Here is a 27,617-nt window from a genome sequence, read left to right on the forward strand (position 1 = left end):
GCCAGATACACGCGCTAATGGTGGCACGAAGCCACCTGCGTTACACATTGCTGGTATTAGCTGATAATGCAAATGATGTTAGTATTCAAAACATTCAATTCCCCTGACAACAGGTTTTATTATATAATGAAACAATTAGTATATGCAGCAGAAAGCTTTGTGGACGTGTTCTTTATGGACTGAATAGGACATTACTGCTGCCATTTACTCTCATTTATATGCTTTTTCATAATATTATGCGTTTTATTGCATTGATGGTGCCCCAAGGTACCACTCAAACTCTCCTTGCAGTAAAAGACACTAAAACCGCTGATGCCTAAAATGACAATGTGCCACATATAATGCAAAAAAAAAGGAAAAAGACGACAAACATCCCCAGTGACTTGTTTTTATTAACTCCCTCATTTAGAAAACACGAATGCACCAAACGATATCATACATGCACAGCTTCAGCGTATCAAGATCAGCTGATGACTTTTCAATGTGAAAACGTTGCCGCCACGATCTCACGGAGATCACCTGGACATCAAAAATACCGAGGAGTCACGACAGAAAGGCCAAGCGTTGTGTCACCCGGAGATCTGGTTGTCGTTGTCTAATTGCGAATTTCTGGGTAACGTGTCGATTGTTTTGGGATTACGTCTTCGAAGTAGCAAGAAAACTGCAAAGTCGCATTGGTATAAAAAGTCAAAAAGTACCAGCAGAGAATGCTCCTACGTGCACCGGCTGACTACCTTGTAACAGGTAGCGTTTGTGTCACTGCACCAAAAGGCTGTGTGTGATAGCAGCTGCTAGAAAATGTTACTCTCTGCTCATGTATTTTTCATATTCGGGCGAGTGAGAATTGCAATTGGAAGTAGGACACTACAATTTGTTCTCCTGGTTGGAGGCGTTGCTCGAAATCACAACAGAATACACGCAGTGTGTACAATATACTGTATGAAGAAAGCGGGGGAGGTGGGGGGGTCTCAAAGCAACACTGGCTCTTAATTGTTATTTTAAAGCAACACTTGACCTTTGTGCAGATTCTTTTTGAAAGAAAATTAAAAAAAAGAAACATTCAGGAACCAGAGCAAACTTTAAAAACAAAGAGAGAGAGAGAGAAAATCTCATTTAAAATCAATAAACATCTCCACAGTACTGATACGTTACAAAAAATAAAGTAAAGATGGACAATGCTTCTATGCACTCAAGACACAAGTTCATAAACAGTAATGTTTTCAGCTCGTATAATCAATAAACCATCCATAAAGATGCATCTCCCGTGTAAACATTTGTCGGCTCAACAATGAGGCTCTGCGATGGAGGGATGCGCACAGGTCAAACACGTGTAAAGCCACAGACACAACAGAACAGGAGTCAACGACGGTTGGAAGGAAGTTAAGCAGGAGGAGGAAACCTTGTGTCAGTGCGAACGCGACCATCGGACCCGCTCTTCCCCCCATTAGTTCTTTCGCACCAGCAATTCACCGGAGTTTGATAAGGAATAAAAAAAAAAAAAAAGAGCACGGACATTTCAGCTCCTCAACGTTACTTTTGTTCTCATACTGGGCTCGCGCCATGATTTAGTCGCCAGAAACCCTGAACCGTGGCGAAGTACGAGCTTTAATTATTTTTTAGTAGCTGAAGGTGTTCTTGAGAACGCTCATCTGTGACACCGTAGGGTAATAACCAGGTGCACACGCACGCGCACGCACACGCACGCACACACACACACACACTGTGTCATCTTGATGGGATTGTCTTGATTTAGACCCCCCCCCTTTAAAATCCTGACGCATTAGTCTCGTGTGGATGTCATTAGTGCCATTACTCCTGTGCCCTTTCCCATTCAAGCCCCTCAGGCCTGCTCTAATTCATCATGAAGTCTTACTGTCTGCTAAATTGTGGCACATATCAGACTTTCCATTTGTCAAGTGGGACGGTTAAATAGACTTTTGTGTGGCGCGCTGACAGGCCGCTGATCTATCGGCCCCTGCCGTCGTAGCGGTGGGCGAAGCAGGTGAGAATACCTGAGAAGTGGGATGATGTGGCGCTGGATGAAGCAAAAACGATGACGAGACAAAACGAAGGGCAAAACCCAGATCAGGAGGGCGCGTCGGCGGGTAATGATTGTTTTCATCGTTGGTGAACCGCTCTTAGAAGGTCAGAAAACATGTTTGACTCAGTGTCTGAACTAAACCCAGAAGAACATGAGCGCTGACTCAGCATTAATGCAGTGACGTCAGAGTCCTAATGAACAACGCGCGCTTCAACTCCACCTCCAGACGATCTCCCTCTGGTTTCTGCGTGTAGAACCTGGGATCAGAACCGGACGGACCGTGGACCGGAGCACTCTCCCACCGTCGCGTCTGTGCGTTTGCCACGGAGCCTCCGGGTCCAAAAGAACAACTGTGACAGGAGCTCCATGTGGATTAGAGATTTAGCGTTTGTACACTTTGTGAGAACGTAATGTTCCTTTTTAATATTCTGATGTCTGCGGACGTCGGGTACGAGATGATAATCTGCGCTGATGGAGCCACGCAGCTCGTGTTTGTTGGTTTTAACTGATTGTGTTCTGCAGCGACTGCCGTTGCGCGTTTGGGGCCGTTTTCTGCCAACTCTTTGGTTTTTGTTTGTGAAGTTTACTGCTCGAGTTTAAAATGGACTTTCTTTGTTTCCGACTGAAGCAAGGTGCGCTCTCACCTGCCTCCGCCTACATTCATAGACTTCATATAGAATAGTTTGTGACTAGTATTGCACAAACCTCCTGTTTCCTGAACAGCTGAAGGACTGGTGTGTTTTATGGTCTTGTTGGCATTTGGCCATTGAACAACGCAGCGTTTTTCCACTTCCACGGAGGCAAATGAATGAACTGCAACGTCCACGTCCACCCGGTGCAGCCTCTACCTCACTGTACATTTAAAAAGCTACAAGTGGCGCGTGCTCGTCTCCGAGGGGCCGGAATCAGTGATAAACGATTTAATCGACTGCTGTTAATTGTTTTGTGTGGACTGACTGATTGTTCCTGCATTAATGTTTCACCGGCTGAACCTCCCACTGCTGCCTCACATACGGGCGAATGTAATCTCTGTAAATGCAGACTTAAGTCCCATCCATCAATCAGCGAGCGATCACAATAACTGGTGGGAGCCTTTAAAGCCTTTAGGAGCCATCGTGGTGCATTCAGGGCCTCGCAATGAAATGTTAAAAGGTAAATGGCCAACACTGGCACCCGAGGCTGTTTTATGAGTTTCATCTGGGACACAACCGGCTTTTAATGGCTAATGTAAAGACGGGGATGGCTGCAGCTCTCGAACCCTAAGAATCGCTGATGAATGTCGAAGTGACACGAGTCTCCGAAGGCACAGGCATGGATGAATGAACGTGTAAACCAAGAAATGAGAAGAAAAAACAAACTACCTGCCACAGTCCTCCGCAAAACACATTCAGCAACATGAAACCGTGAGAGAGAAGTCGCTATCCAAGCAATAACAACAAGAAGGCGGAAACTACTTTGGCACATGAATGGAAGTAAGGCATCTGTATCATTCTGGAGTCAAAGAAAGGAGTTGAAATGGAGCATTGTTCCCAATCTGTAAGAGTTTCAAAACAGACCCTCGTGGAAAAGAAAAGCGAAAGCATCTACAGTGTTTTTTTTTAATTAAGTGTCACACGCCACCGCTGTGCAGCTTCGTACCCGCAGACCAACGCCGCCAAGTCGTACGGGCCTCAGAGAGAGCGAGAGAAGAAAGAAATGCAAGGGAGGAAAAAAAAACAACAAAAAAAACCCAATACTGAGCGCTGGAAACAGATTAGAGTCTGTCACTGTGTCACGACGTCGACCTGAACGTTGCTATTGCGACGGCGAGGAGCAGGAAGAGGCGGGGGGTCGCCGCGCTCCAGGCCCGGGAGCCTCGGGCGCTCATACCTGGAGCACACACACACACACACACACACACACACACACACACACACACACACACACACACACACACACACACACACACACACACACAGAGCTGAGGTTAGAACCGACACAAATCGGAGGAATTCATTGACACTCATGACTTAATTAGCTCCTGTAATAGTCTGACGCAGTACAGCAGGAAAGCCTTTCTGCCAGAGCGATCCTGAACCTCGTTTGCCCTCCGCTTTCCCAGCGACCGCTTTCTACAAACACTGCGCAGTTTTGCCTGCTGATGCATTTTGCACACACCTCTTACTTTAGCTCAGCCCGAGAGTATCTCTGGGACCAAACCAGCCCGTGTTTCAGATGAAATTTAAAAAAGGAAAGAGCCAGCAAGGAATTCTATCTCTCTCAACCGCTGTTTTTTTTTTTTTTTTTTTTGGGCGATTCAACACAGAATATCAACAATGCAAATTAGCATTTAGAGCAGGAGAGGAGCCCCCTGGAGTCCCACAGGACAGTAATAGCATCTAGTGAAAGAGGAAGTCAACCTCTGCGACAGAGATGGATCGCACTGCATATTTCAGCAACACAGAAGCCGGGAAGAGCTGGGGACGCGAGTAACGGTGAGTCAACAGAGGACAAAACGTCCCCGTCAGGCTTAAAAAGCGCTAAGTGACTTCATTTACACGAGGGGGAATTACTTAAAAATAGAAATCAAGTTGCTGCTCTGTCTACGCGTCAGAGTGAGTGTGAACAGCGCCTCATTCGTACTTAGCTGGTGGATTCGCACGGGGTCGGAGGCCGGGCCCAGGCCTCCGTCGCTCAGCGCCCGCACGCGGATGACGTAGTCGTCCTCGTCCTCCGGGAGCGTCAGCTCCGCCGTGGCGTTGGCCGTCGTCAGCGTGTTCTCCTCCCGGTGCCTCTGCCTCCGGTACGACAGCTGGGACACGAACACGCGGTCACTCGCTGAACGCGGGCGCGAGCGGCGGCAGCGGCGGCGGCGGCGGCACCCACCTGGTAACCTGTGACCTCCGACTCCGACTCCGTGGCCAGGACGGGCTCCCAGCACAGAGACAGCTGAGAGCCGACCAGCGTCCACTCGATGCTGAGGGGCGGCTGGGACGGCGCTGGAGGGACAAGGATGATATGATTCCATCAGAACGGACGCAAACCCCACTTCTCCCGCACGGTGCGAGACGCCATGACTCACGGGGCTTCTTGGTGGTGACGTTGATGGCGGGCAGGAAGGGCCCGGTGCCCGCCGTGTTGAAGGCGCTGACCGTGAGGAAATACTGCGTGTTGCCCGCCAGCGCGCTGACCGTGGCCGCCGTCTGGTTCCAGGGCACGCGGACCTTCCCCATGGTCTCCGGCTTGGTGTCGTCCTCCCAGTAGACCACCTGCGGGCGGGGGGGGGGGGAGTCAGGGAGCGGAGCGCGGCACAACAAAGCGCGCGGCGCCGCGTTTGATGTCGCGGCGTTGTTCAACGAGCGCCTGTGGGCGTCGCCTCTGAAGAGGGGATTAGAAACACTGCTAATGCTCTTTTACGGCTCCTAAAGCTCTGGTGCGACACACATGCGACTGACAGGCGGAACTGGGGTGAGGACTGTGAGCAGACTTCTAGGGTTAATCAGTAGCTTGAACATTCAAATATGAAATGCAAATGTGAAATAACAATTTAATTCTTTAAATTAACATTCATGAGTTTTGAGAGGACCTATTGTGTAATCATTTCAGTGTCCGTTGCATTTATTGTTGTTACTAGTCCCAGCTTAACGCACCAATCATGAGCTAAGATGCTATGACCCCCACCCTGTCTACACTATGCTTCACTGCAAGTAAGGCGCTGTTAGTCGGATCGGCCGATGCTGAATTTCTCAGATATGAAACGGCAGCGAAGCTTATTTTTCAAGGGGCGGAAATATTAAAACGCATTAGATTTTATTGTGGAAAAGAAAAACAACATCTTAAATTAAAGGCCTTTGATCACCCTGATTATTCCGCTAGAAGCACTCAGGCAGAGACAATCAGCCCTGTCCCAGTTTCTGAAGGTAGAACAGAAACTGCAATCAACTTAAAATGCAATAGTTTAATGTGAAAGGCGAGGGATCGATCCCGACGCTTGGCAGTTTTCGGCGTCATTACTAAAACACGTTTCCCAGCGCCGCGCTGGCACGAGGACTGCAAGAATTAGGATATCTCATAACTGACAGTAACGTAGAAAGGCATATAGGCAGGCAATTTCCTTCTGCTCTCTTAAAAAAAACAACCTTTACATATTTTCTGCAGTATAATTTTGGCTCGGCTGAAACGCGCTTTCGTGGCGACGCGCGGCTCTGGAAGCGATGGCTCTGAGGTACAACGGGGCGATGACAAGCGCTCGGATTATGTTTTGTGCGACTTCTATTTCCATTTAAAAGAGTAAAACGCACCTCGTAGCCCAGAACCCTTTCAGGGGTGAAGGAGAGCGCCTGCCAATTCACCTCAATCTCCGAGGCAGAGACACTTCTGGCCCAAACCCCCGCTGGCATCCCACTTGGCTCTGAAAACAAGGCAACAGGAGACTGAGCGCTGCCGCCGTCCGCCGACGAGCAAAGAGACAGGCACAACAAATCTCTCGGAATCTGGGCATTTATGACTGAGCCACATTCTCGGTGATCCGCGCTCGGGTGAATCACCGCCACGCGGGCGCCGCTGGTGAATCGACCAGCGCCGCACTACAGGCTGACCCTCTTTTCAGCGCGCTAAGAGGCAACATGGATCCAAATGCCAACCGGTTCTCACTCCATTCAGAAGAGCGGTGATATTTAGCGGCAGGCTGTGTGTTCTTACATAAATGCGTCCAAAGACCCATTTCTGCTGATTTATTTCCCGCGTGTCTCTTTATCCGTCGAGTGCTTTCTGCCCACTGGATGCAGCGAAACCACTTTCATGATCTTTGTCCATTTAAAAAAAAAAAAAAAAGGGAGAGAGAAAAGCTTTGTGCCCCCCGTGTTCGCTCCTGTACCTATCTCTGCGGAGTAGATGGTGACCACGGGGCTGAAGGGACCCTGCCCTTTGCTGTTGTACGTGCCGACCTTGACGTGGAACGGCGAGAAGGGCGCGATGCTGTCGTTGCGGTACACGTAGCGCGCGGCGCCGGGCGCCGACGTGGCCACGTGGGTCCAGGCGGCGTCGCCGAAGGCGCGGAAGGCGATGATGTAGCCGAAGCTCTCACCGTTCTGCAGTTCCTCGGGGACGGGCTGGGAGTGAAACACAAAACTATAGCGATATTAAAACATATACACACCACGCGCGCTCACCGAGGCCGAGGAGAATCACCGCTCACTGCCGCCGTGCCGCGAGAGCGCGACGCACAAATTGCTTTTGTGACCCACCTGACGAAATGAAAATGAGCAGTAAAATGCCGTCTAAAAAAAAAAGAATCAAAGCTCATTACAGAACACCCATGAAGCTATTAAAATGAGAAGTTATTTCTGCATTTAATGACATGAGAAAACTCCAATAATGACTTAGCTTTAGCCTCCTAACGGCTTCCTCAGTATCTACATTATTTTTCAGCCCAATTTTAACGTTGTGGATTTGGCAGAGCAACAGTCGTTTATCCGACATCCGAGCCTCATAAATGACAATAAATCTGACATCCGGTGTTTTGCCTGTGTATACATCGCCGCCGCGTTCCATACACACTCTTTAACTAAGAAATTACAACGACTGCGGTGCCAGACTTCAATTTACCCAAAATTTATGACAGCCACAGGTCGAACGGAGCAGGAGCTTTGATTTACAGAGAAATATTAAGCCCCTCACTTAAGAAAGGAAAGGAGTGAGTGCAGGCGCTTCGGAAGCAGACTGGAGCATAAGACTGATGACTTACCTCCCATGTGATGACCAGCTCAGATCTACTTCCTCCTCCTCCGCCCACGTCACCTGGCGCTGCATCGGGAACTACAACACACAAACCGTATTCACGCCGCCATACAGGAACCCCATCGGGCTTTTAAAAAGAAGCCTGCATGATCTCAAAGCGTTTTCTTTACCTGCGTCCTCCGTCCTGGTCTTGACCGACACCGGGCTGGGTTCTCCCACGCCAACGCTGTTTCTGGCCAAGACCCGGAACTCATACTCCACCCATGCGTTCAGGTCCACCACGGTGGCGGTCAGCGTGTTCCCATCCACCACTTCAGGGACTGGAGGGGAAAAAGAAGCCAAGCACACATGTAAACACAAGCCCGTGCGTCGGGAACGTCAGCGTTCCGACCCTGCAGCCTGGAAAACCACTGGAAAACCAGCACCGAGGGTGTTGGTTGTATGATCTCTGCCTTTCGTGAGCAGCTGCTCGCTACTGCTGGAAATGATGCTAATGAGACACAACGGTAAAGTTGTGGGCTGGAGAAACCCAAACAACGAGAGGAAAGATCGAAAAAAGGAAGATGAGCAAACCTGAGGGGAGTAGGATGAAGTGCTCTCTGGGTCAGAGGTGATGTCTCTACACCAAATCAGCAGCTTATGTTTGATTGTGGCCAGATGCACTCGAGACATCATGTATTGTGTGTCTAAATACTGCACCAGTAGTAGTCCTGGGAGTGAACATATTCATAAACGAAAACTACATTTTCTTCATTTGCATCAATTCACACAATCTGCCTTTGAGGAAGCAGCCAGATGCCATCGATGCAGACGTAAGCTACAATAAGCTGCTGAAAAGGACTCTGTATGTGACCGAGCCAGCGCCAGTGATTCTTTAAATGAGACCACATAAAAGCAGCAACAATGGCCGCCGGTTCTCCAGAGTAAAATCTTCTATCTATCCATGCAATTTCCAGAGCCCTCATTCTGCAGCTGGCCCCACACTCTGACCTCCCTGCTGAGGGGGGGGGGGGGGGGGGGGGGGGTAAGAAATAAGAAATTTCCCTGTGGGGAGCCATGAATCATCTGAATACCATCACTTGAGCTCCAAGATGAGATCCCGCAGCCCGGCCCACCTGTGTTAACCCTCTGCCAGCCCACGGTGAAGGGAGTCCTGGTCTGGATGACGTAGCTGCTGATGGGGCTGCCGTTGCCTCTGCCGGGGCTCCAGGTCAGCTGGGCCGTGCTGTCGGTCACCTCCTCCACGGCCACAGACTCGGGCGGGCTGGGGGGTCCTGGTCACGGGGGGAGAGGGGCGACACCGATGAATGCGGGGCAAAACTCCCTCTGTCTCCTCCGAGGGGCGGAGACGCGGACGTGTGCAGAATCCTGGATGCTACACATCCAGCGGAGGCGGCGGGAAGTCACATTCAAATCTAAAAGACTAAAAGATTTCGGAGCGGAGAAGCCTGTTTCGCGCCCTCTCACCAATTAAGCCGGGCGCCGCTCGACTTCAGCTTCATCCGCGGTTTCTCTCCTCTAACGAACGCGCTGCTTCGTCAGAAATAATAGACGGCCGGAGAGCGGCGAGACGGCGCCGCCGGGTAAAAACGCCCGTGCCCACACTCCTCACGGCGCCGCAGCGAGACGCGTTGAGACGACAACGCCATCATTTGTTTGTGGACTCGTGCGTCACGTGTACAGTACGTGCACATATGCACAAACACATGTTAAATAAGAAGGAGCCCTTTGCAGAAGCCTCGAACGCTGCCCACATACATTTGGCCTTAAAGCCCCGGCTTCAGAGATATCGATCTCTGTGAAACTCATTAGCAGCTCTAGGAAAAAAAACTTTAATACACTGGCCTCATTAATACATATTAATGGAGCACACGATCAAGGATCAATTCCTTATCCTCTTAATTATATTTCATTGGCTAAGGCTGTCAGTGTCTTGAGGGTGTTCAAATAATCTGGTATTAATATGGACAGACTGTCTAAGCTTTTATTGTGGACTTGAGCAAATTAATGTCTGAGTATATTATACCACATCGTGATATTATCATGATTTGCATGAATTTGTACGACGTGAATCGAAAAACAGATAATTATACAAGTGATGAAATACAACTAGACGCATGCCTGATTGGTTTGGACCCCAGCAAGTGGTTCGAACGGCCATCGTGCTCGTTTTCACAGAACGTGACCTTCTCCACCACCACCACCCGGTGGAGTGTGTGTGTGTGTGTGTGTGAGTGTGTGTGAGTGTGTGAGTGTGTGTGTGAGAGACATCACCGAGTGGCAGCAGAAACGCTTTCCACCGCCGTCGCACAACAAGACCAAACAAAGCAAACAAACGAAGCCCAACCGATGATCACTCAAGTGTCTTTTACGTCAAGAGCCATTATAATTGACCTTCGGCGCCGTGAGATGAGTGAAGCGAATCGAGAAAGGAAATAGCAGCCTGTCAATTACCGAGCGACAGCCACTGGGTAATATTACACAACCGCAACGACGCGTCTGCTGCCATTAACACTCACAGCTATTACTGGGGCCGCAGTCATAAAGGCCGTACACCACATAAGTCCTAATCACACTAACTGTACTGTAGTTAAATGAGTGCTGCATTATTCACATTGTTGTCTTATCATTAAACCTGCCGTTGCCTTCACACCGATGCACGGCGGAGGCTCGATTCGGCCGGATCAGCCGAACTCCTCCGTGCCTCCAGGCACACGGTAGAAACCACCCAACATTTCATTACAAAATGATTGAAAAGTGAAAATTTAATTTGAAAATTCCCCTTTCTCTTTTCATCCCAGTGAATCGTATCGCAACTCTTAGGAAAGGGCCCGAGCGCCTAATGAAGCAGCTGCAGCGCGGCCGCAACCGTAGCGCCATTCTTGCACGGTGTTGCATCAACGTTGACGAATGTGGGCGGAGTTCATCCGGCGCAGGTGCTAGCGCGGCAGCCGTGACGCTAGCGCCCTCGGGGGGTGAGGGGACATTCAGATCAACATGCGACCACCGTCGGCCACCGGTGATCAGGCGACGCCACTCTCTGCCCTCCGTGACTTGTTTTCCCACCAGCTTCGTGCTTTGCCTCCCAACATTTTCCGTCCAAGCAACGAGACGTCCATGACAGCTGCCGTGAGGAGGAAGTGTAAATAATGCACAATCTGAGTCACAGACAAGTTTGTCTCCAGTCAATACGAGGCCAATCCATTCCCATGCCCTTGTTAACGCTCATACTCGCGAAACATCCTGATTTCCACTTAGTCGCCAAAGCGCTGGGAAGGAAGCGCCTATTAATGGCATTTGTCTGGGAGATCTTGAGCATGACAAGCCGTATCGCTGCCGGGTTCCCTCACAAGATAAAGATATGGATCCAACCTTTTCAAATGCTGACACCAAAATCATCCCTCAGCTCATCTGACATTTAGCATATTTGTGTAGTGTCAATTTGCCAAGCCGTTCGGCGTATTGATGGCAACCAGAAACAGTGGCGTGTTCGCGCTGCCCACAACACAGACGTCCCCCCCCCCAAAAAAAAAACAATGTAACCGAACTTGTTCTATTTTGTTCTGCCTGACGTCTGCCTCGACAACCGCGTCTCTCCGGAGGTTTTCATATTGCATGAGCGAGCGCAGACGGGGCGTCTGAACAGTCGGCTGTCGTGTCCATCGCAGCAACCCCCCGAAAGCTGACATTAAAAAGAGAAAAAGAAATCATATTCTAAAAAATTCATAGCTGGTTTCCGATTGTTTCGCACAGTTTTGTCAGGCTCCGCGAGGTTCCTTTCATCCGATATAAACACGAGGCGCGCTTCCTCCATCGCATGTAATCAGGCGAGCGCCACTGGAAACAAGCAGGATATAAAAATCGTTGTAATCTGAATCGCGAACGATTTTCATGGGGATATTGATATTTTGGTTGAACTGCAAACACACACTGAAACACATTATAGCCCAGTGGGGTTTAAAGGCTACATCTAACCCACAAGACAACATCCTATATATTCTCAGCAAAGCACATCTGTACGATGTCAACGGTACTATCGCAATAAATGAGTTTGCGCTCTTTTAGTTACCGATCCTGACACAGACAGGTCCTCTTACCTTTCACAATCAACACGGCCACGGCTGACAGACTCTCCACGTCCGTGTCCACCACGCAGATGTATTTCCCAGCGTGGTAAAGCTGAATGTTCCTGATCATCAGGTCGCCTGCTGTTCTCTATGGAGGAGGAGAGAGAAGGCTTTACGTAGCATGAAAGATAACGGGGCCGGTGACAGCTTATTAAAGAAGGAAGCGAGGCCCACGTAGGGCGCAGTAAATAACGGCGCCTTTATTTAGCTGGGACTTTTGCAGAGAGAGAGAGTCAGGCCTGTTTTTAAACCAAACTTTACGAGATATATATTTTTACACACATATCTAGACACTTCCTGCAGCCGAAGCCATAAAGACCCTTCAGAAAACCCTGGATGTGTTAGAGCCTCTTTGCCGTTTACAGCATGGGATGCCGTGTCTGTGCGTGGAATACCTCTGCTTTGCCTGCGTTTCGCAGAGGTCACCGGCGCGACCTTCAAGACCTGTTGCGAGGCGCTCCACAAATAAGCTATCACTACCGAGTTCAGGCGTCTTTTTGTTTTGGTTTTTCGCTTGATCGCAGATGAAAAGAGGCCGCCTAGATTCTTATCTGAGCGGGTACCCGTGAGCAGCAAATAGTAAATTAGTGGTGAATTCGTTCTCTTGGCATTTGGCAGGAAACTGTAGCAGTGGCGCCAACATGCTTTAATTATGGAAATTAAATTCCTTGAAGCAGCAAAGTTAAGTTGATAATCTCTTTGGACTGGGGACATTCTAGCTTCTGGGGATGGAGTTTCTTTTCAGATAAGAACATTGTCAGTCAAACACACACAGGAAGAATGGTTAATCTGGAAGGGTGTGACGGTGTTCCCGATGCGTTTTGTCATTTAGGATGCTTTCATGCCTTATAAAGACACCTCTAACGACGTGCATCCTCTTTCTCTTTGCGAGGAGCTGTGCAGCCGGCTGTGTCAAAGTCGGATTTAAAAAGAATTCAAGACTAACCGAAGTATTAAAATTAAAATAGATTACTTTAGAAAGCCGGGCTGGAGTGGAAGAGGTGCACTCAAAGAGATGACAACCTGTCACAGTGGTTGAGCAACTAACACATTACCTACATGATCATTTTTATGCTGGAGCGTGTTTTGACACAGCATCTGCCGTGTTTTCCATTCACAGAAGTATAACTGGGAGCTTAAAGGGAGTAAATGACACAACACCGCCTTTTTTTTAGCTTATTATGCTTCAGCGGATCCGTTGGAATTTCAAAAAAGGGCTGCCGCACCAGCTACAGCCAGGCAACGGCGGCGTCAAACCGCCAGCTGTCCCTTCTCATTTAACGCCGCCGATGAAGCGGGGTGTTCTGGAGGCGTGCGAGACCGCGGGGGGTCACTCACCCCTCCCACCAGCTCAAAATGGCCGTCCCCTTTAGAAATGAGCTGTCCGTTGAAGGCCCAGGAGAAGGACACGTCCAGGACCGGGTCGCTGGCCACCTGGCACGGCAGCACGATGCTCTCGCCCACGATGATCTCCATGTCCACCGGCCCCTGGACGATCCTGGTGGGATCTGCCGCTCAGAAGACAGCGAAGAGGCCGTTACTGATATGAAGGTAGGTTTCATGGAAGCCCTGGCGGCGTAATGCGATGACGAGCAGCCGAGCCGCCGCTAAAACGACCTAATACTCCAGGCTGACACAGCTCGAGTAATCTTCTGAAATCCTAATAAGACGTCGGATCAGATAGAGCGTCATGTAATGGGCTGATCTGTGCATCCGCGACAAAAACGAGGGCCACTGTTTCAAAATCTACTACAGCAATCATGGGGCTTAGCGCCGCCGCGCTTCGCAACGCGAGATAATGAATCTGCCGGAATCAAATAAAGCAGGTACACAAAGGCAGAGGATTTGTGCTCTCATATCTTAGCCGATATAGACTATTAGGAATAATAAAAAAAAAAAAACATGTAAAAAGTGTGTCGAGTTCTTGAGCAAGCAGCAATCAGCGCCCGGGTTATCGCTCCGTGTCGCCGGCTGCGTTTCGGGCGGCCAGAAAACCCTGCACTGGGTTCGTCGGCAGACAATGGCGTGCGGAACTTTTAATAAAAGCGAGAGGAGTCCGGGAGAAGTGGGCTATCGCTCCGCTGACACGTCCGACAATAACGGCATCGCTAACACCTCCTCACTAATGCTTTCTGCTCGGGGCCACTTTAATTTGTTGCAGTAAACAGGCTGTTTCAGGTGCTCGGGGGGGAGGGGATGGGAGAGGGGGGAGGGGGGGAGAGACAATGACAGGGTGAGTATTTCTGCAGCCGCTGCGAAATGCGACCGGACAAAACAAGTCAGTGCATTTCAGGTTGATGCTGCGATTCGGCAACGTGGAGAAATTACAGGCGGTTGCTCAATTATGCAAAGGCCTAATGCTCAGTCCGTCGGGGACGCTTCCTAAAGTTTCTCCTTCCCTCGGAGAAAAAGCCCAAAGTTTGTTTACTCCACGCCGGCCGCCCACCGGTTATCGACTCGACTCCTCGCGGCGCGGTCGCTCCCTCCGAATGCGAATCCTGCTCACTAAGTGGAGTGCAAACGAGCGTCTCACCGGTAACGAGCAGCCGTCCCGTCGTACTCGACATGCCAAATCTATTCCTGGCGAAGCACGTGTAGCCGCCCGCGTCCGACTTGCTCACGTTGGCGAGCCTCAGCGTTCCATCCGGAGACAGCGTGATCCTACGGAGGAGAACGAGCAGAGGCAGCACTTTTCAATCCGCCTGCGCGGCCCAACGTGGATCAATTAGAGCAAACGGGGCACGAGAGCAGCGCGGCGGGGATGAATAATGGGGCCGCTCTGATATCAACCATCCGGGGACATCATCATCGATATGCAGCCGCAGCCCCTGTGTAAAACCACCATGAAAGCGGCTGCGGAGCTCTTCACGCCTGCTCTAAAGGCGGGTAATACCTGTCGTTGGTGTGGATGGGCAGGTTCCCTTTCTTCCATAAAATGCTGGCAATCGGATAGGCCTGGGGTTTACACTCTAAAGTCACCGTGGTTCCGGCCTTGGCTTTGAGCAAAGCTCTGAGGACGTTCCCTGTGAAGTCTGGCGGAGAGGCTGATGGGGAGACAGAGAGCCGAGTTTAGCTCAGCGCTGCAGCAAATCTCACAAGGCACGCGCCGGCCTGATAAAGTAATGGAGACCGACGTTTTCAACAATCGTAATGGGACTTAAATAGATATAAAATCGAATCACTACCAGGGAGACGTTTCTCCTTTTGCATCATTTTCGATGCATCAAATTGATTTCTGAAGAAAACTCAGCTGTGGATAAAATCTAACTTTTAACAGCTTTAAAAGATTACGCTTCACTCTTAATCCTGCATCTATCGCCGCGACACATCAAAAGATCAAAGCGAATCACAATCTCACGCAAGCAAAGATATATTTTTAAATGCGTTTGACCCCCTCCCCTTCAAAACCCCTCCTCCCTCACCCCCATTACGCGTTAATCCAGACAACCTTTAAGAATGACAGTGAGATGACCTTTTACGATTGTTTGGCAACCGTGATTTTCGGATTGAACACAGAGATCCAGTAAATGGCAGCCCACCTAAAACCATTAGTTCTGCCGCAAAGTATATGACGCCGTGTTTGTTCTCGGCCACACACTGGTACATGCCGGCGTCGGACAGCGTCAGCGCCGACACGGACAGGACTCCATCCTCTACGTGGGTGCGGTCCTGTGGAGGAGGAGGAAAGAGAGCAGTCATTGCTTTGCACATGAGAGGCTGCATCAGGCTGGTTTTAAAGGCGCTGTCAACAGGCGTAGACCAAATCAAGGTTATCTCGCGGAGAAAATGCTCCAGAAGGAGCCCGGAACCCATTTTCAGATCCCGGCTGCCGCTGAGAAAAGAAACACCGGCAGCATGTTAAGGCCAGTTAAGTTTAAAGCCGGTGATCTGGAGTTAGCTGCTATATACAGTGTATTTCACAGCAGATTAAACACATTGTCCCTAAATCTGGAGGAGCTTAAACGTGTGCCATGAATAATGAAAATCAGCCAGCGAGATGAAGCAGTCTCCAGGGAAGCGCACTGATCCACTGTCTAAGACTGTGTAATCTGCCGAGGTAGAGCCGAATGAGAGACACTGGCGCACCTTGACAGGATGTTTACACCCTCGCTCTGGACCGCGCTCGGAAAAACAGCGCCGTGCGTTTCCCCGAGATGAAAGGATGAGCCGAGGCTCGAAATGAGGGCTTCAGGAGGAAGCGGCAGCAGGCGGCACCGTACCTGCGAGAGGAGCTGCTGGCCGTTCTTCAGCCACGTGTAGGAGGGCTTGGGCCTGCCATTGGCTCGGCACTCCCAGTGCAGTCTCTCCTCTATGGCCAGGGCCGTGTCCTTCATGGTCTGAATCCACTGAGGTTTGGCTGAGGACACAGAAATATCCTCCAGTGAACATGAACGTGAGGGCCCATCGCAAAGGGAGCGCGGATTAACTCGCCCGCATCCCAGACGGCGAGAGGGGAAGCGGGAGCTCGGGTCGGTGGGAAGCGAAAACGCGCGGGGACGACGTGTTTGTCTTTAAAGACGGGGGCAGAGGAGGGGGGAGGAAGTGTAGGGTATCACTCAGTTTCATCACTTAAATGTGTCAGCAGCCGGTGGCAACTCAAGATTAGCGCCGAGCCGCACGCCACCGAGCAGGAAGCTTTCACCCGACACCTCCACTCACCCCGGCCTGTCACCTTCATTCAGTCTATTCCACCAATCACCCCTGTCTCTTCCCTCCTCCTTGCACCCCCCCCCCCCCCCCCCCCCCCCCCACACACACATATTTACAGCCTTTCAAGAATTTTCATGGGTAGAGATTTATGCTTATAATAAGCACCGCTCAATTCACGAGCGCTGTACATACTGCCAAGTCCAATTTTAACATACTGTCATATTTCCCTTCCTTTCAAATCCATGGCCGGAAGCAGAGATGTCTAAATGGAATACCTGCAGTAGAATTACAACCTGCAGAGCTTATTATACAGAAATAAAAAATAGCACAATTCATTTTCTACCTATGTGTATTTGTTTACAATCAGCTTAAATTGAGCAGCAGAAGCCGTAAACCCCGTTGTGTTCCGGTACCGTAGAAGGCCAGTCGGCCGGTGGCTGTGTTCATGCCCATCTTATTCTCGGCCACGCACTCGTATCCCCCCGTGTCGTCCTGCTGGAAGCTGGGGATCTCCAGCACGGCGTTGGAGTACTTCATCTTGACCTTGCTGGGGAACGGCACGCCGTTCGCCCTCTTCCAGGTGATCTCTGGGACGGGGCTGCGAGACGGGGAAGAAGCAAGCCTCACTCTCGCGTATTGGAAATCTCAAGACATCAGCTCCGGCTGCAGGTGTGTGAGATCCTGCAGCACAGTGTCTGACGGAGCTTAAAGCCTATTCACTACACCGTTCATGCATGAATGGCTTCGAGTTCACCCAATCTTAAAAAAAACGACAAAAAGAGATCTCGCATGGCTTTCAGGCCAATCGCGGCTTCATGCTGCTCTCTTGATATAATTGCCAGAGTGAGTTTACTACACAGAAATCCAGACGTTCCCCATCTGGAATGTGAAAGATTAAAACCATGCTTCAAGGAATCCCGCTTACTTCCCAAGGGCGAAACACTCCAGCGTGACTGTTGATCCTTTGGCGGCAGGTACATTGTCAGGGAAATTAACTTCTATTTTCGGCTCGTATTCACCCATCACTCCTGCGAAGAGTAAGCACAGGAAGGCGCTCAGCGGCGCGGAACTCGCGGCGAGCGGCGCGACGCGCATTATGGACCGAACAACAGCAGTGTAGCGCTAGCAGAGGAGACATCAGAGACACGCGAGCAAATACTGTCTCGTGGGTAAACCCCGAGTAGCACATCACTTAAGTACAGTCAGCGGAGTGCAGTGAAACACCAGCCAAGAATAATTCAAACCTTATCTTGTCGGAATAGACTTAGCATATTTGAAAATCTCAGCTTCTGCCTGTCTGCCTGTTTATCCATTATTTTAAAGCTTGAGTGGGCAGTTCCCATCCTCTAGTGTTTTATTGTTTCCATCAGCACCCAAGGAAAGGACTCAAGTCCGGGATCGGAAAGTAATGCGATGGGATTTAAAGCCGTGCGGCTGCAGCACAGTCCACTGAGTGGAAACTAACTGGTCGAGCCTCCAGAACACTCAATGTAATGGTCCAGCGACGTATGGCTTATGTTTAATTCATCCAGGAGGCAATTTTCGTGCACTCTTTCTATGAACGCGTAACAGGGGCTGGAACAACAGCCCGCTGAGAACCAGCTTGAAAATTCATGTAAAAGCACAGAGGAAGGCTTTTAAAGGCAACGCGAATTAAAAGAAAGCCAAGTCAGCAAAGGAGAGATTTGGGCGCTTTTGTTTGCTGTCCCACTTCAAGGAGCAACTGTTTACTTCCAGGCATTAGTCCTCAGTGAGTCAACTGTAGTGCAGCCCGGCAGGACAATGAGCGGGATGATTAAAGGCGCCTTAAAAGCCAAGGTGCTTGATAGTTCCCTGAAAGGAAGACGCGCCACATCAAGGCGAGGAGCCGGTCTCACCGTCCGTCCGGAGGATCAGAGACGTGGGAGAGCTGTGGACTTTGCCCTTCGTGACGCTGTTCGTCACCACGCAGGTGTAGTTCCCCACGTCGGAGGGCTCCACCTTGGCGATGTACAGGCTTCCTGTCTGCTGGGACACGAAGCGCCGATTGTCTTGCTGGACAAAGTACGGGTACTCGTTGAAGACCCATGCGTACGTGAGGTCTGCAAAGGCAAACAAGCATGCGTTAGTCCGTTAGCACGGGCCTCGGGGGGGGGGGGCTCCGTTTACCTCCTGAGGAAGTGGGTGTTCCGCAGAGCAACACCACGCCTTGTCCCTCTCGGACCGACACCGCACTTCTGGAGTGGACTTTGAAATGATCCAAGTCTGAGGGAGGGGAGAAGAAACACGGACGGGAGGGATCACGGCAGGATCTGCCATATCACAGCGGAACAGAACCCAGTAAAAGCTTTCAGCAAAACACCGACAAAAGCCCGAAGAGGAAATTGTCATGAGGATTGCACTTCTACAGAGCGCGGAGAAGACAGAGCTCGGCTTGTTTTATGGGATATTGCGAAGTAGCACAGCGACGGTTCAACCCAGGACCTACAGTAAATACATTTCATAACATGGGAGCTGCCTGGTGGGAACCAGCTGTGGCGTTGGTGTTTAACGCGACCCCAAATGACTCACCGCACTTACATTACACCCAGGCTCAAAGAGAAAATGAACTGAGTTTAATTATTTACAAATGATGATATATTACAGCTTTTTTTCATTACGTGCTCTCTCCAGTGCATGTACACCAGCTTTCAGCTGTCCCGTGGTTTGCAGTCATCCAGCTATTTACTGAGACTTTGCTGCATCCTCTGCAAAATCCTTTTACAACAGGGACTACTCTCATCTGAAGGTGAAAATATCTAAAAGTCCAATCTGTGAGCTGTGTAGATTATTCTGTGTAACCATGACATTTTAGCTGTAAAGAACCGTTGTTAAGGGCTTTTTTTAAATGCCATTATGGGGCCGGGCACCACACGCTTGCCTGTGGTACTGTCAGATACCAGCACCGAGCGAAGGTGTAAGAAGACGTGTTGCTGCGATTTACATGAGAAAAAACTTTTAATGAATAGCCCAGGACTAGTAAGTATTCAGTGTTCATTCATTTGAGATGTTGCTGTTTTCGCAGCTGAATTCATGTGATGTGAAATACATCACAGTCTGGCTTCTCGTTTGTTGTGGCGCCGCAGCTCTCATTCACTCGCTCTATTCTTATTCTCCGTTCCATTACTGTATTATCATCGTGTCCCGGGCAAAAGTAAATAGCGCTTTCTTCAGGCTTATTAAAATCTGTCACGCCACCTACGCTACGTTTCAGTCCATGAAACACCAACGATTGTGATCAAGCTTAGCAGGAAGTCGTTAGGTTGCATTTATGACTATAGGTTTTGCATTTATCTAGCTTCACATCAAGGTAATAAAGAATGCAAACATGTCCTGTCCACTTACACTACGCCACAAACAAAAGAGTGACAAACTTACAGGCAAACTGCAGACTGGCCCTCCTGCTGAGGATGGCTCCTACAGTGTTGTAGGCCATACACTGATACATCCCCGCGTCCTGGTAGCGGTCCAGATTGCTTATAATGAGGTTGCCCCCGGACAGACGCCGCCGGTGATCCAAGCCCAGATTTATGAGAGTCCCATTCAATGACCATCTGCGAGGGCAAAGACACCATCAGTCCCTGGCAAAATGCACTGTAGAGTCCTTCCTACCAACCAAGGTGGTCTGACAGGAGGTGAGTGGACAATACAGCTTAACCGAAGTGACTCACTGGAAGAAGAATAATGTAGTCTGTGTTTGTGCCGGAGTCAAGGAATTTGTAGGCTTGCGGGTTGAAGCTTGGAACAGCACGAACTTTACAGTTAGGACTTTTTCTATTAATTATTTTCCTGCTGTGCTTCAACTTTTCTAACAAAAAAAGCTACAATAGAAGTTTTTTTTTCCCCAAATCACAATGTTAGGATCAAATACAAATGTCTTTGATATTTAACACAAGTTAAATTTCCTTATAGCAATAGAATAAGAATTATGTAGAAAACCCAGCAACTCCTCTTAAGCAAGGAATGAGCAGGGCTGCAGAGAAAGAAACCCTATAATGGCAATTGGCATCCAGAGCAAAAAAAAAAAAGGTAAAAAAAACAAAGGCTAGGGGGAAGAAGCACATCCTGAAGACACTAAGTTATTAAGAAGCAGTGATGGCATATAAATGGATACAGGGGGCAAGAGAGAGGAGCTCAGCGCCTCACAGGACCTTCACCTCGCCATCTAAATTTATAGCAGCGGAACTAAGAGGCTGACCTGTGCCAGCTCCAACTATAGGCTCCATCAAAGAGGAAAGGGTTTCAGTCTAGTCCTAAAAGGATTGAGGCAGTCTGGGAGCTGGGTCCACGGAGGAGGGGCTTGATAGCTGAAAGCTCTGCCTCCCATTCTGCAGATTTCTTGTCCTAATTTAGAAACAGATGCTTAATGGATATCTTGGCTTTGAGTTTATTTGAGTATTAAGTTTCATCAGCAGATTTGTTTTGACTGGTTTTATGGATAAACATATCTGTCTGCTGTGCTTACCAATAGAAGCTGATGGAGGTTTTTGAACTAACATGTATAAACTAAAAATATAAGTCTAAGCACAGAGCCCTGAGGAACACCATATCTAACATTTGTACTCATCAAGACTCGTCAATTACATTAGCAACTTGTAATCCAAGGCATACAGTAACTAACATATTTAACAATATTTTTTACATTAGCCTTCCAAACTACTCTAGGCCACATTCATATACATGAGTGGGATCTCCCTCCGGTTTTCATAACGTCCGCTTTAAGCTTTGAATCGTACTAGCCTTCTTTGAGTCACTGCTTATTTTTATTTTCAAAGTGGCGACAGTATTGTTGGCTAAGCATTATCAACATGATTATGTTAATAATGCTGATGGTGATGACCATCCTCCTCTGTCTTGGTACACGGCCCTGAAGTAAAAGATGAATGCAGTTGTTTCCTTAAATTTAGCAACAGCGTTTTTCCTCTCGCTCTGTGACGTCTGGGCCCGGCTCCAGCAGCACTGCGACCCTTAACAGGATAGACATTTAGGATAATAGCTAGATGAATGGACGGATGGATTTTCAGATATACATCCGCTAGATTTTGTCCTGAGTGCTATGAGGCTCATTATAGTTAATTCAAATTGATAAACGCTGTCAGACAAAAGTGGGTTTAGGCAAATACTACAGAATACCTTGATTAATGTATTTAAATTCGAAAATCCTCTGTAGTCTTGGCCACACGGACATTTTTATTATTAGCCATTTAATTCCTATGACGTTCTTTCGGTTCTTTCCCTGTAATCTAATGATGCTGTAATTTATACCACGGGTCTCTGCCATTTGTTTAACTTAGTGCTAGTGGGTACAGTACGCCTTTATGTAACCTGTCAATTGCTGATTTCTTATTTATATTTCTATGCATGTTTCTGTCTTTCTTTATTTTGCTCTGTCACTATGGCTCTATCGCTATTTCCCATTTTCCCCCACAGGGACCATTAAAGTTTAATCTTAGAGTATCGCAGGCAACGCTGTTGTCTGCTATTTAAGGAAGGCTCAAGATAAAGGTTTTTTAAGGCCATCCTAGATATTATCATCAGTCTAACCATAATTACTTCTTCTCTGTCACATTGTATTTACATAATGCAACATTATTCCACCTTTGCCTTCTCATTAGGACAAAACATTGGCACTTGGCAAGCGGCACCAGTGGGTTGATGCAACAAAGGATGCTTTCTGCGCTCCTTTTCACCTTCCATTGCAGACTTCCCACACTTCGCAGGCTGTGGGAATTTAAAAAGGGAAAAAAAAAACTCCGCACAGCAGGCTCGGATTGCACTATCACATAAATTAAGTACTCTTAAAAACATGAAGTTAATTCACTGATTTTTAACAAGTCTCATTATTCAGAGAGAGGCTTCCTTTCTGTCGCCCGCACCACTCGATGGCTTTTCGAACGCTATTCAAAAAGCGAGCAATGACGGGTTCAAGGACGGAGCGCTCTTCAAGAATGTTCCATCATTTCTCTCAAAGCATTAAAAATAACAATTTCTTTCCTTCAGCCAAATTCTCCCATCCTTTTGTCCCTTAAGTGGAAATGAAAGACATGAAGGCCATAATGGCAAACTTTCCACAAGAATGAGCCATTGAATGTTGATGAGTGCCATATTCTAGGCACTTGTACTCGATAGCCGTGTCACCGCGCTGTATGTATCGAGATTAACCCCACTACTTCTTCAGAATATGCAGCACGTATTGAGCGGAACACTTAAAGGGTTGGGCCGGCTGTTGACACAACCCCATGTCCACCCGCATGCACTCAGCTTTTTACCTCTGAGTCACCATTTTCACCTCTTTTCGACCCGCACTGATGAGCCCCTGCTCTTCTGCAGTGTCCTGAATATCGGGCAGATGATTGAATAGCAACTCCAAAACCGAATTACTCTGCTTGAGACTCATTTTGCGAACACATGTTATCTGACCATCTGAGCAAAGAGAAAGTTCAGCATTTCAGACGACGATACAGGCTCGGGTCAAACAGAGGTGAGACGAGTCACCTTCTATTCAGATAAATATAAAACTTTCATATGACACCGCTTTTATGACCTGCTATGAAGGAGATGCTTTTTTATATAAGATGCGGTTTTCTCCCATGCTGCTAGAGTATGCTTACTATGAAGCGCTCATATCTTTGTGAGTGACAGGACTGGTAGAAGAGAGGAAGAGGGAGAAAGGCGAAGAATTGCGAGGGAGCAGTAGGAGCCCATTTACACTTCAAGAGAGGAGCCGGAGAGGTGCTGAGGGCATGCGGAGCCTGGCACAGTCAGCCTGACAAGACGCCACGTTAAACATGCTCATCTCACCTTTAATCAGTGCATGAAAATACCTGGTTTTAGGTGGGGAATGTGAAAAGCCTGAAATAATGAGCGCACGTAGGCCGTAATACTATCATTCAGCTCATCTATGCCGGCCGCGCTGCGGTAATTCCACTGCTTGAACGCCAAAGACTCTTGTAATCAATGCCTGTTGGTGCCAACTGGTGTCTAGCAACCTGCAATGCTCTCATGGCGTTTTTTTAAAGGAGAGGATGCGATCATTAAGATGCTACATGTGTCACTAAGATACTATCTGGCAAGATAAGAGGCAGATTGGCGGCGTGTTAGTCAGCCTGAATTAGTAAAGGCATAATGAGTGTCTGTATGCATGTGCTCTAATTTGGAGATAATGAGGAGGGGAGAAAGACTCCTATTCAACATGACATATGAAAATCTTGGGTTTTGTTTCGATTCTGAGATCTGAACACTAAAACACCTTCATCCCACTGTGCTCTAACCTGTACTGAGGCGGCGGCGATCCCTTAGAGTCACAGGTCAGCGTGGCCTCTTCTTCTATGGAGTCAACAGGAATGAACAAGTCGCCCGGCTCCATTCTCCATCGCGGACCGTGGTAGGACCCGCTGTCCAGACAGTCTGTGTAAAGAGTACCACATGTCAGCACCGGGACAAAGAGCTACTGAGGCCGCCTTCATCCTCTGACCATCTGGATGCACGTGGGCACGAGACAAAGAGTGTGCCGGGCTCTTTTTTTACTCATTCGTTGTCTTTGGGTTGGACTTCAACGCTGTACGAAGCGCAGCCAAAGCAAAGTGTCTTGATGAGGATGCGCTCGGAGGGGAGCGAAGAAGAAGATTAAAGGTACTGTGTCTCTGCTGTGAGTGGAAGTCGATACGGAGCGGCGCCGCTCTAAACCCGGGCCGTCCCATCACTTCTGACGCCGACGTGAGTTCCAGCGCTGCCGCTGTAAATGTGCAAATGTGACGGAATCATTACTCACATAAAAAGGTGGTTTACCTGTCAGACAGTCGATGACTGATAACAGTAGAAGCTGTTTCCATGGCAACGTCATCTTTGGCAGCCAAGGGCAAATGAGACTTTCATCCAATAAGCTTTGAAATGGCACTGGAGAGAGAGGGGGAGCTTGACCTGGCGGGAGGAGACGTTTTGCTTGTAAAACTTAACAAGCCACAACAATTTTTTTGGGTCGCACGCTCGAGCGACGCGGCGGATCAGCGGAGGTGTTTTGTTGGTGGAGACACGAACACGGGGCCTGGTTCGGCCAATTCCAACACTTCTAATCAATGAAGATCCCGGCGGCGGCATGCAGTGTGACCAATTCGCACCCGGAGATGTCTGAGGGCGAGACCAGAGGCATATGGGAGGAAGACGGTGCCAATCTATTAGAGGGGCGACCAACGCCCAAGCTCATCCTTCATTTGGACGGATTCACTCCCTGGCTGCCTGAGGAGACTTGGACCTGGGAATTGGGTGCCATCCAATCAATTAGATTCACCCACAGCAGCATGTGTCTCCCCACATGCTGGGGTGAATCAAGACAGCCTGATGAGGCAGCCATTCCACCCAGGTCCATAATCAAGGGCAAGTGTCTGTCTGCTCGTAGCATGTGTTACAAATTGCAATGCACCCGCTCCTCGCGGAAGACGACTGAGCGACTAATGATGCAATTACCAAATGTCAAACATACACGCGGCGGCAATAACCGCCGCGTGCGCGCGGGCCGTATGCAGAACCGCGTGCACGCGCGGCGCGTGACGACACGGCGGCGGAAAAGGCACAAAAACATATTTCTTCAAGAGGTGTTCAAGATATATTAAGGGCAGACACAGATAATAACACCAATCTGCTAAATGTCACACAACCCACACACACCTACACAGCGAAGCCGGCTCCTCGCTGTGTACGACACGTATACATAACACCCCGCCTCCACAGACGCACACACTCGCGCTCCGTTTAGGAGACGTGAGCCGTGGTGCGCGGCTCATTTGTGGCCTGATCCCGGGTGGAGAGCTCGACTCGCAGCACTACTGATGGGGGAGGGGGGGTCTAATTGTTTGTCACCCGCCTGGATGTCAAATCACACATCCCCCCCCAAGAAACCTTTCATGTTTGCTCAGTCGCTTCCAAATTGGATTGGCAGGAAGAGTCCGGCGCCGAACGGCGCCGAACGGCGGCGACGGCGCCGCGGCCCAAACTGCTGCCGCTTCAGGACGGAGGATCGGTGTGCGCGGAAGGTACGGCGGGTGTTACACTGCTGTCGCCGCGCGTTACGGTCTCGCCTTCGTGAGGGGGGCCTTTGTGGAGGACGCGCTCCCACGTGCGCGTCTGATAAATCATTTACAAATGCAAGAAAGACATGGTTAGCGAATTCTGTCAGCGACATGACACTGGGTGCTTCACGCGTACATGTACCTGCTCTGTACACACACAAACCGCCCACGTTCACATTCACGCACACACACTTGTCTTTATAGATTTTTGACCGCAGTCATAGACATAATGCATTCCCCAGCCACTTACGCTAACCTCAGCCATCAGCTAAACGCCTCACAGACACCCAGACCTGAATCCAGCCATCGCCACAGTCCTGAGGCGCCCTTTGAAGTTGTGAGGCCCAACCAAAATGTCCTCACGGCGACGTGTGGAACTGAAGCCCGTACATAAAACTCCACACACACACACACACACACACACACACACACACACACACACACACACACACACACACACACACACACATTCTCAGCATGCACTCGGGGATAATGATGCTATGACTGTGATAGAAGGTAGAGAGAAAGCATTACAGAGTGAATCACCCTCGATCAAGCATGGTACACACACACACACACACACACACACACACACACACACACACACACACACACAAAATAATAATAATGTATAATCACGACATCTACCACCTCCATCACACTCTGCCTGCATCCAAGTAACACGCTGCTTGAACAAATAGCCCAGCTGGAAGAGTGGGAGTGTACTTTTGAGGCCTGAGCCGCATTCATCACAGATATTCCTGCCGACATCGTGGCATACCGGGCTGCAATTACCTGGCGAATGTTGCAGAAATTCCACGTGCGTGTGCGTGCGCGTGTGCGAGCGCAGCTCCTTCCACTTACAGTATGTCAGCGGGCACGGAGCCGATCCCGGGCGCCACGCACTTCCCGAGCCTCGCCGGACCTGCGTGCGTTCCTCCAGCTGTGAACGCCGATTCACGCGGGGGACGCGCACGCAAACACCACGCGTGCATTTCCACTTGAGGTGGATTTGGCCGCGAACGTCCGTCCGCGAGGTGCGAGGTGCAGTGGAGCTTCCCTCTCGCGTCAGGCGGAGACGACAGTGAGGGGCTAAAATGCCACATGTGACTAATGGAGCGGCAGTTTAACAAAGAGCCAACTCCTCTGAAAGGATGAAGTGTCTGTGGGTGAACGCCTGCCCGTCCACGATCGCTACTCAGTGTGGAGGAATTGGCTGCAGTTGGGAGGGCACGTATTTGCTCCAGTCTAATTCCTATCATATAGATGGGATTATGAACTGATGAGCCGATCCGGGCCCGTTAAACTCAGTAAATATCTATACATATAGAAATGTGCGTGTTCATTATTTATTTCATTTCCGTTTTTTTTGTCTTACCTCTTATCTTGAAACGTCTCGAGAGCGGGAGGAACCGATTCCAGCCCTCACGGGAAACGCGACGGATCGATCCTCCATGGAAACGTCGCCGGGAAAATTTCGGTCACAATCGCAAGGTCGTTGGCGCAGGTGAGACTGAGCCGGCGGCCGCTCGGAGACGACGCGCGACGCGGGCGGCGCAAACACGCGCGTCTCATAACGCGTCTCTCCCCGCGGCGCTCCGCTCCCGAGCGGCAAAACACACGCGCGGACGCATGCGACACCCACGTTGCTCGCTGCGCCGAATCACATCCGAAGCGTCGCCCCGTCTCTCTCTCCCCCTCCTGCTCATTCCGTGTTTACGCTCCTCGATCCAGCACGTGCAGACGTGACAATTTGCGCTCGGGAAACGGGGCTGTTGCGGGGACGACTTGTTATGCGCGTCAAGTCGGCTCGCGCGCCTCCTCCGCCCGCGACGACGACGGCGAGGAAGAAGAAGAACAAGTGGGATGTACAGCGGCGACGGCGCAGCCAGTAGCAGCAGCGCGGGGATGGGAAGATGCAGGAGGGGGGAAGACGCACCTGGCGGCGAACTGCGCCCCCCTGCGTCACACCGCGCCACGTAGCACCAGCAACCGAAG

The 27,617-nt window shown here is 49.6% G+C and overlaps 1 protein-coding gene across 3 annotated transcripts; it reads right to left on the reverse strand.

Annotated features, from left to right (window-relative positions):
- Positions 1–374: 374 nt before the first annotated feature.
- LOC114858599 (contactin-3-like) lies at positions 375–27,617 on the reverse strand. Of its 3 annotated transcripts, XM_029156020.3 has the most exons (23): positions 26,998–27,616; positions 24,343–24,474; positions 23,826–23,961; positions 19,933–20,108; positions 18,685–18,780; positions 18,414–18,617; positions 17,462–17,564; positions 16,950–17,134; positions 16,107–16,243; positions 15,426–15,555; positions 14,780–14,930; positions 14,420–14,547; positions 13,225–13,394; positions 11,857–11,974; positions 8,875–9,033; positions 7,930–8,079; positions 7,767–7,837; positions 6,897–7,131; positions 6,322–6,431; positions 5,103–5,289; positions 4,907–5,019; positions 4,664–4,832; positions 375–3,910 (listed from the first exon to the last, which is right to left on the reverse strand). In XM_029156020.3, the coding sequence occupies exons 2-23, from the start codon at positions 24,395–24,397 to the stop codon at positions 3,813–3,815; spliced, it is 3,081 nt and encodes a 1,026-aa protein (XP_029011853.1). In that variant the 5' UTR covers positions 24,398–24,474; positions 26,998–27,616; the 3' UTR covers positions 375–3,812. The 3 variants fall into 3 exon arrangements, with proteins under 3 accessions (XP_029011853.1, XP_029011854.1, XP_055366256.1); XM_029156021.3 differs by lacking the exon at positions 18,685–18,780 and having other exon boundaries at positions 26,998–27,617; XM_055510281.1 differs by lacking the exon at positions 26,998–27,616 and having other exon boundaries at positions 24,343–25,433.

Source organism: Betta splendens, chromosome 7 (assembly GCF_900634795.4).
Source record: "Betta splendens chromosome 7, fBetSpl5.4, whole genome shotgun sequence".
Classification (NCBI taxonomy): domain Eukaryota; kingdom Metazoa; phylum Chordata; class Actinopteri; order Anabantiformes; family Osphronemidae; genus Betta; species Betta splendens.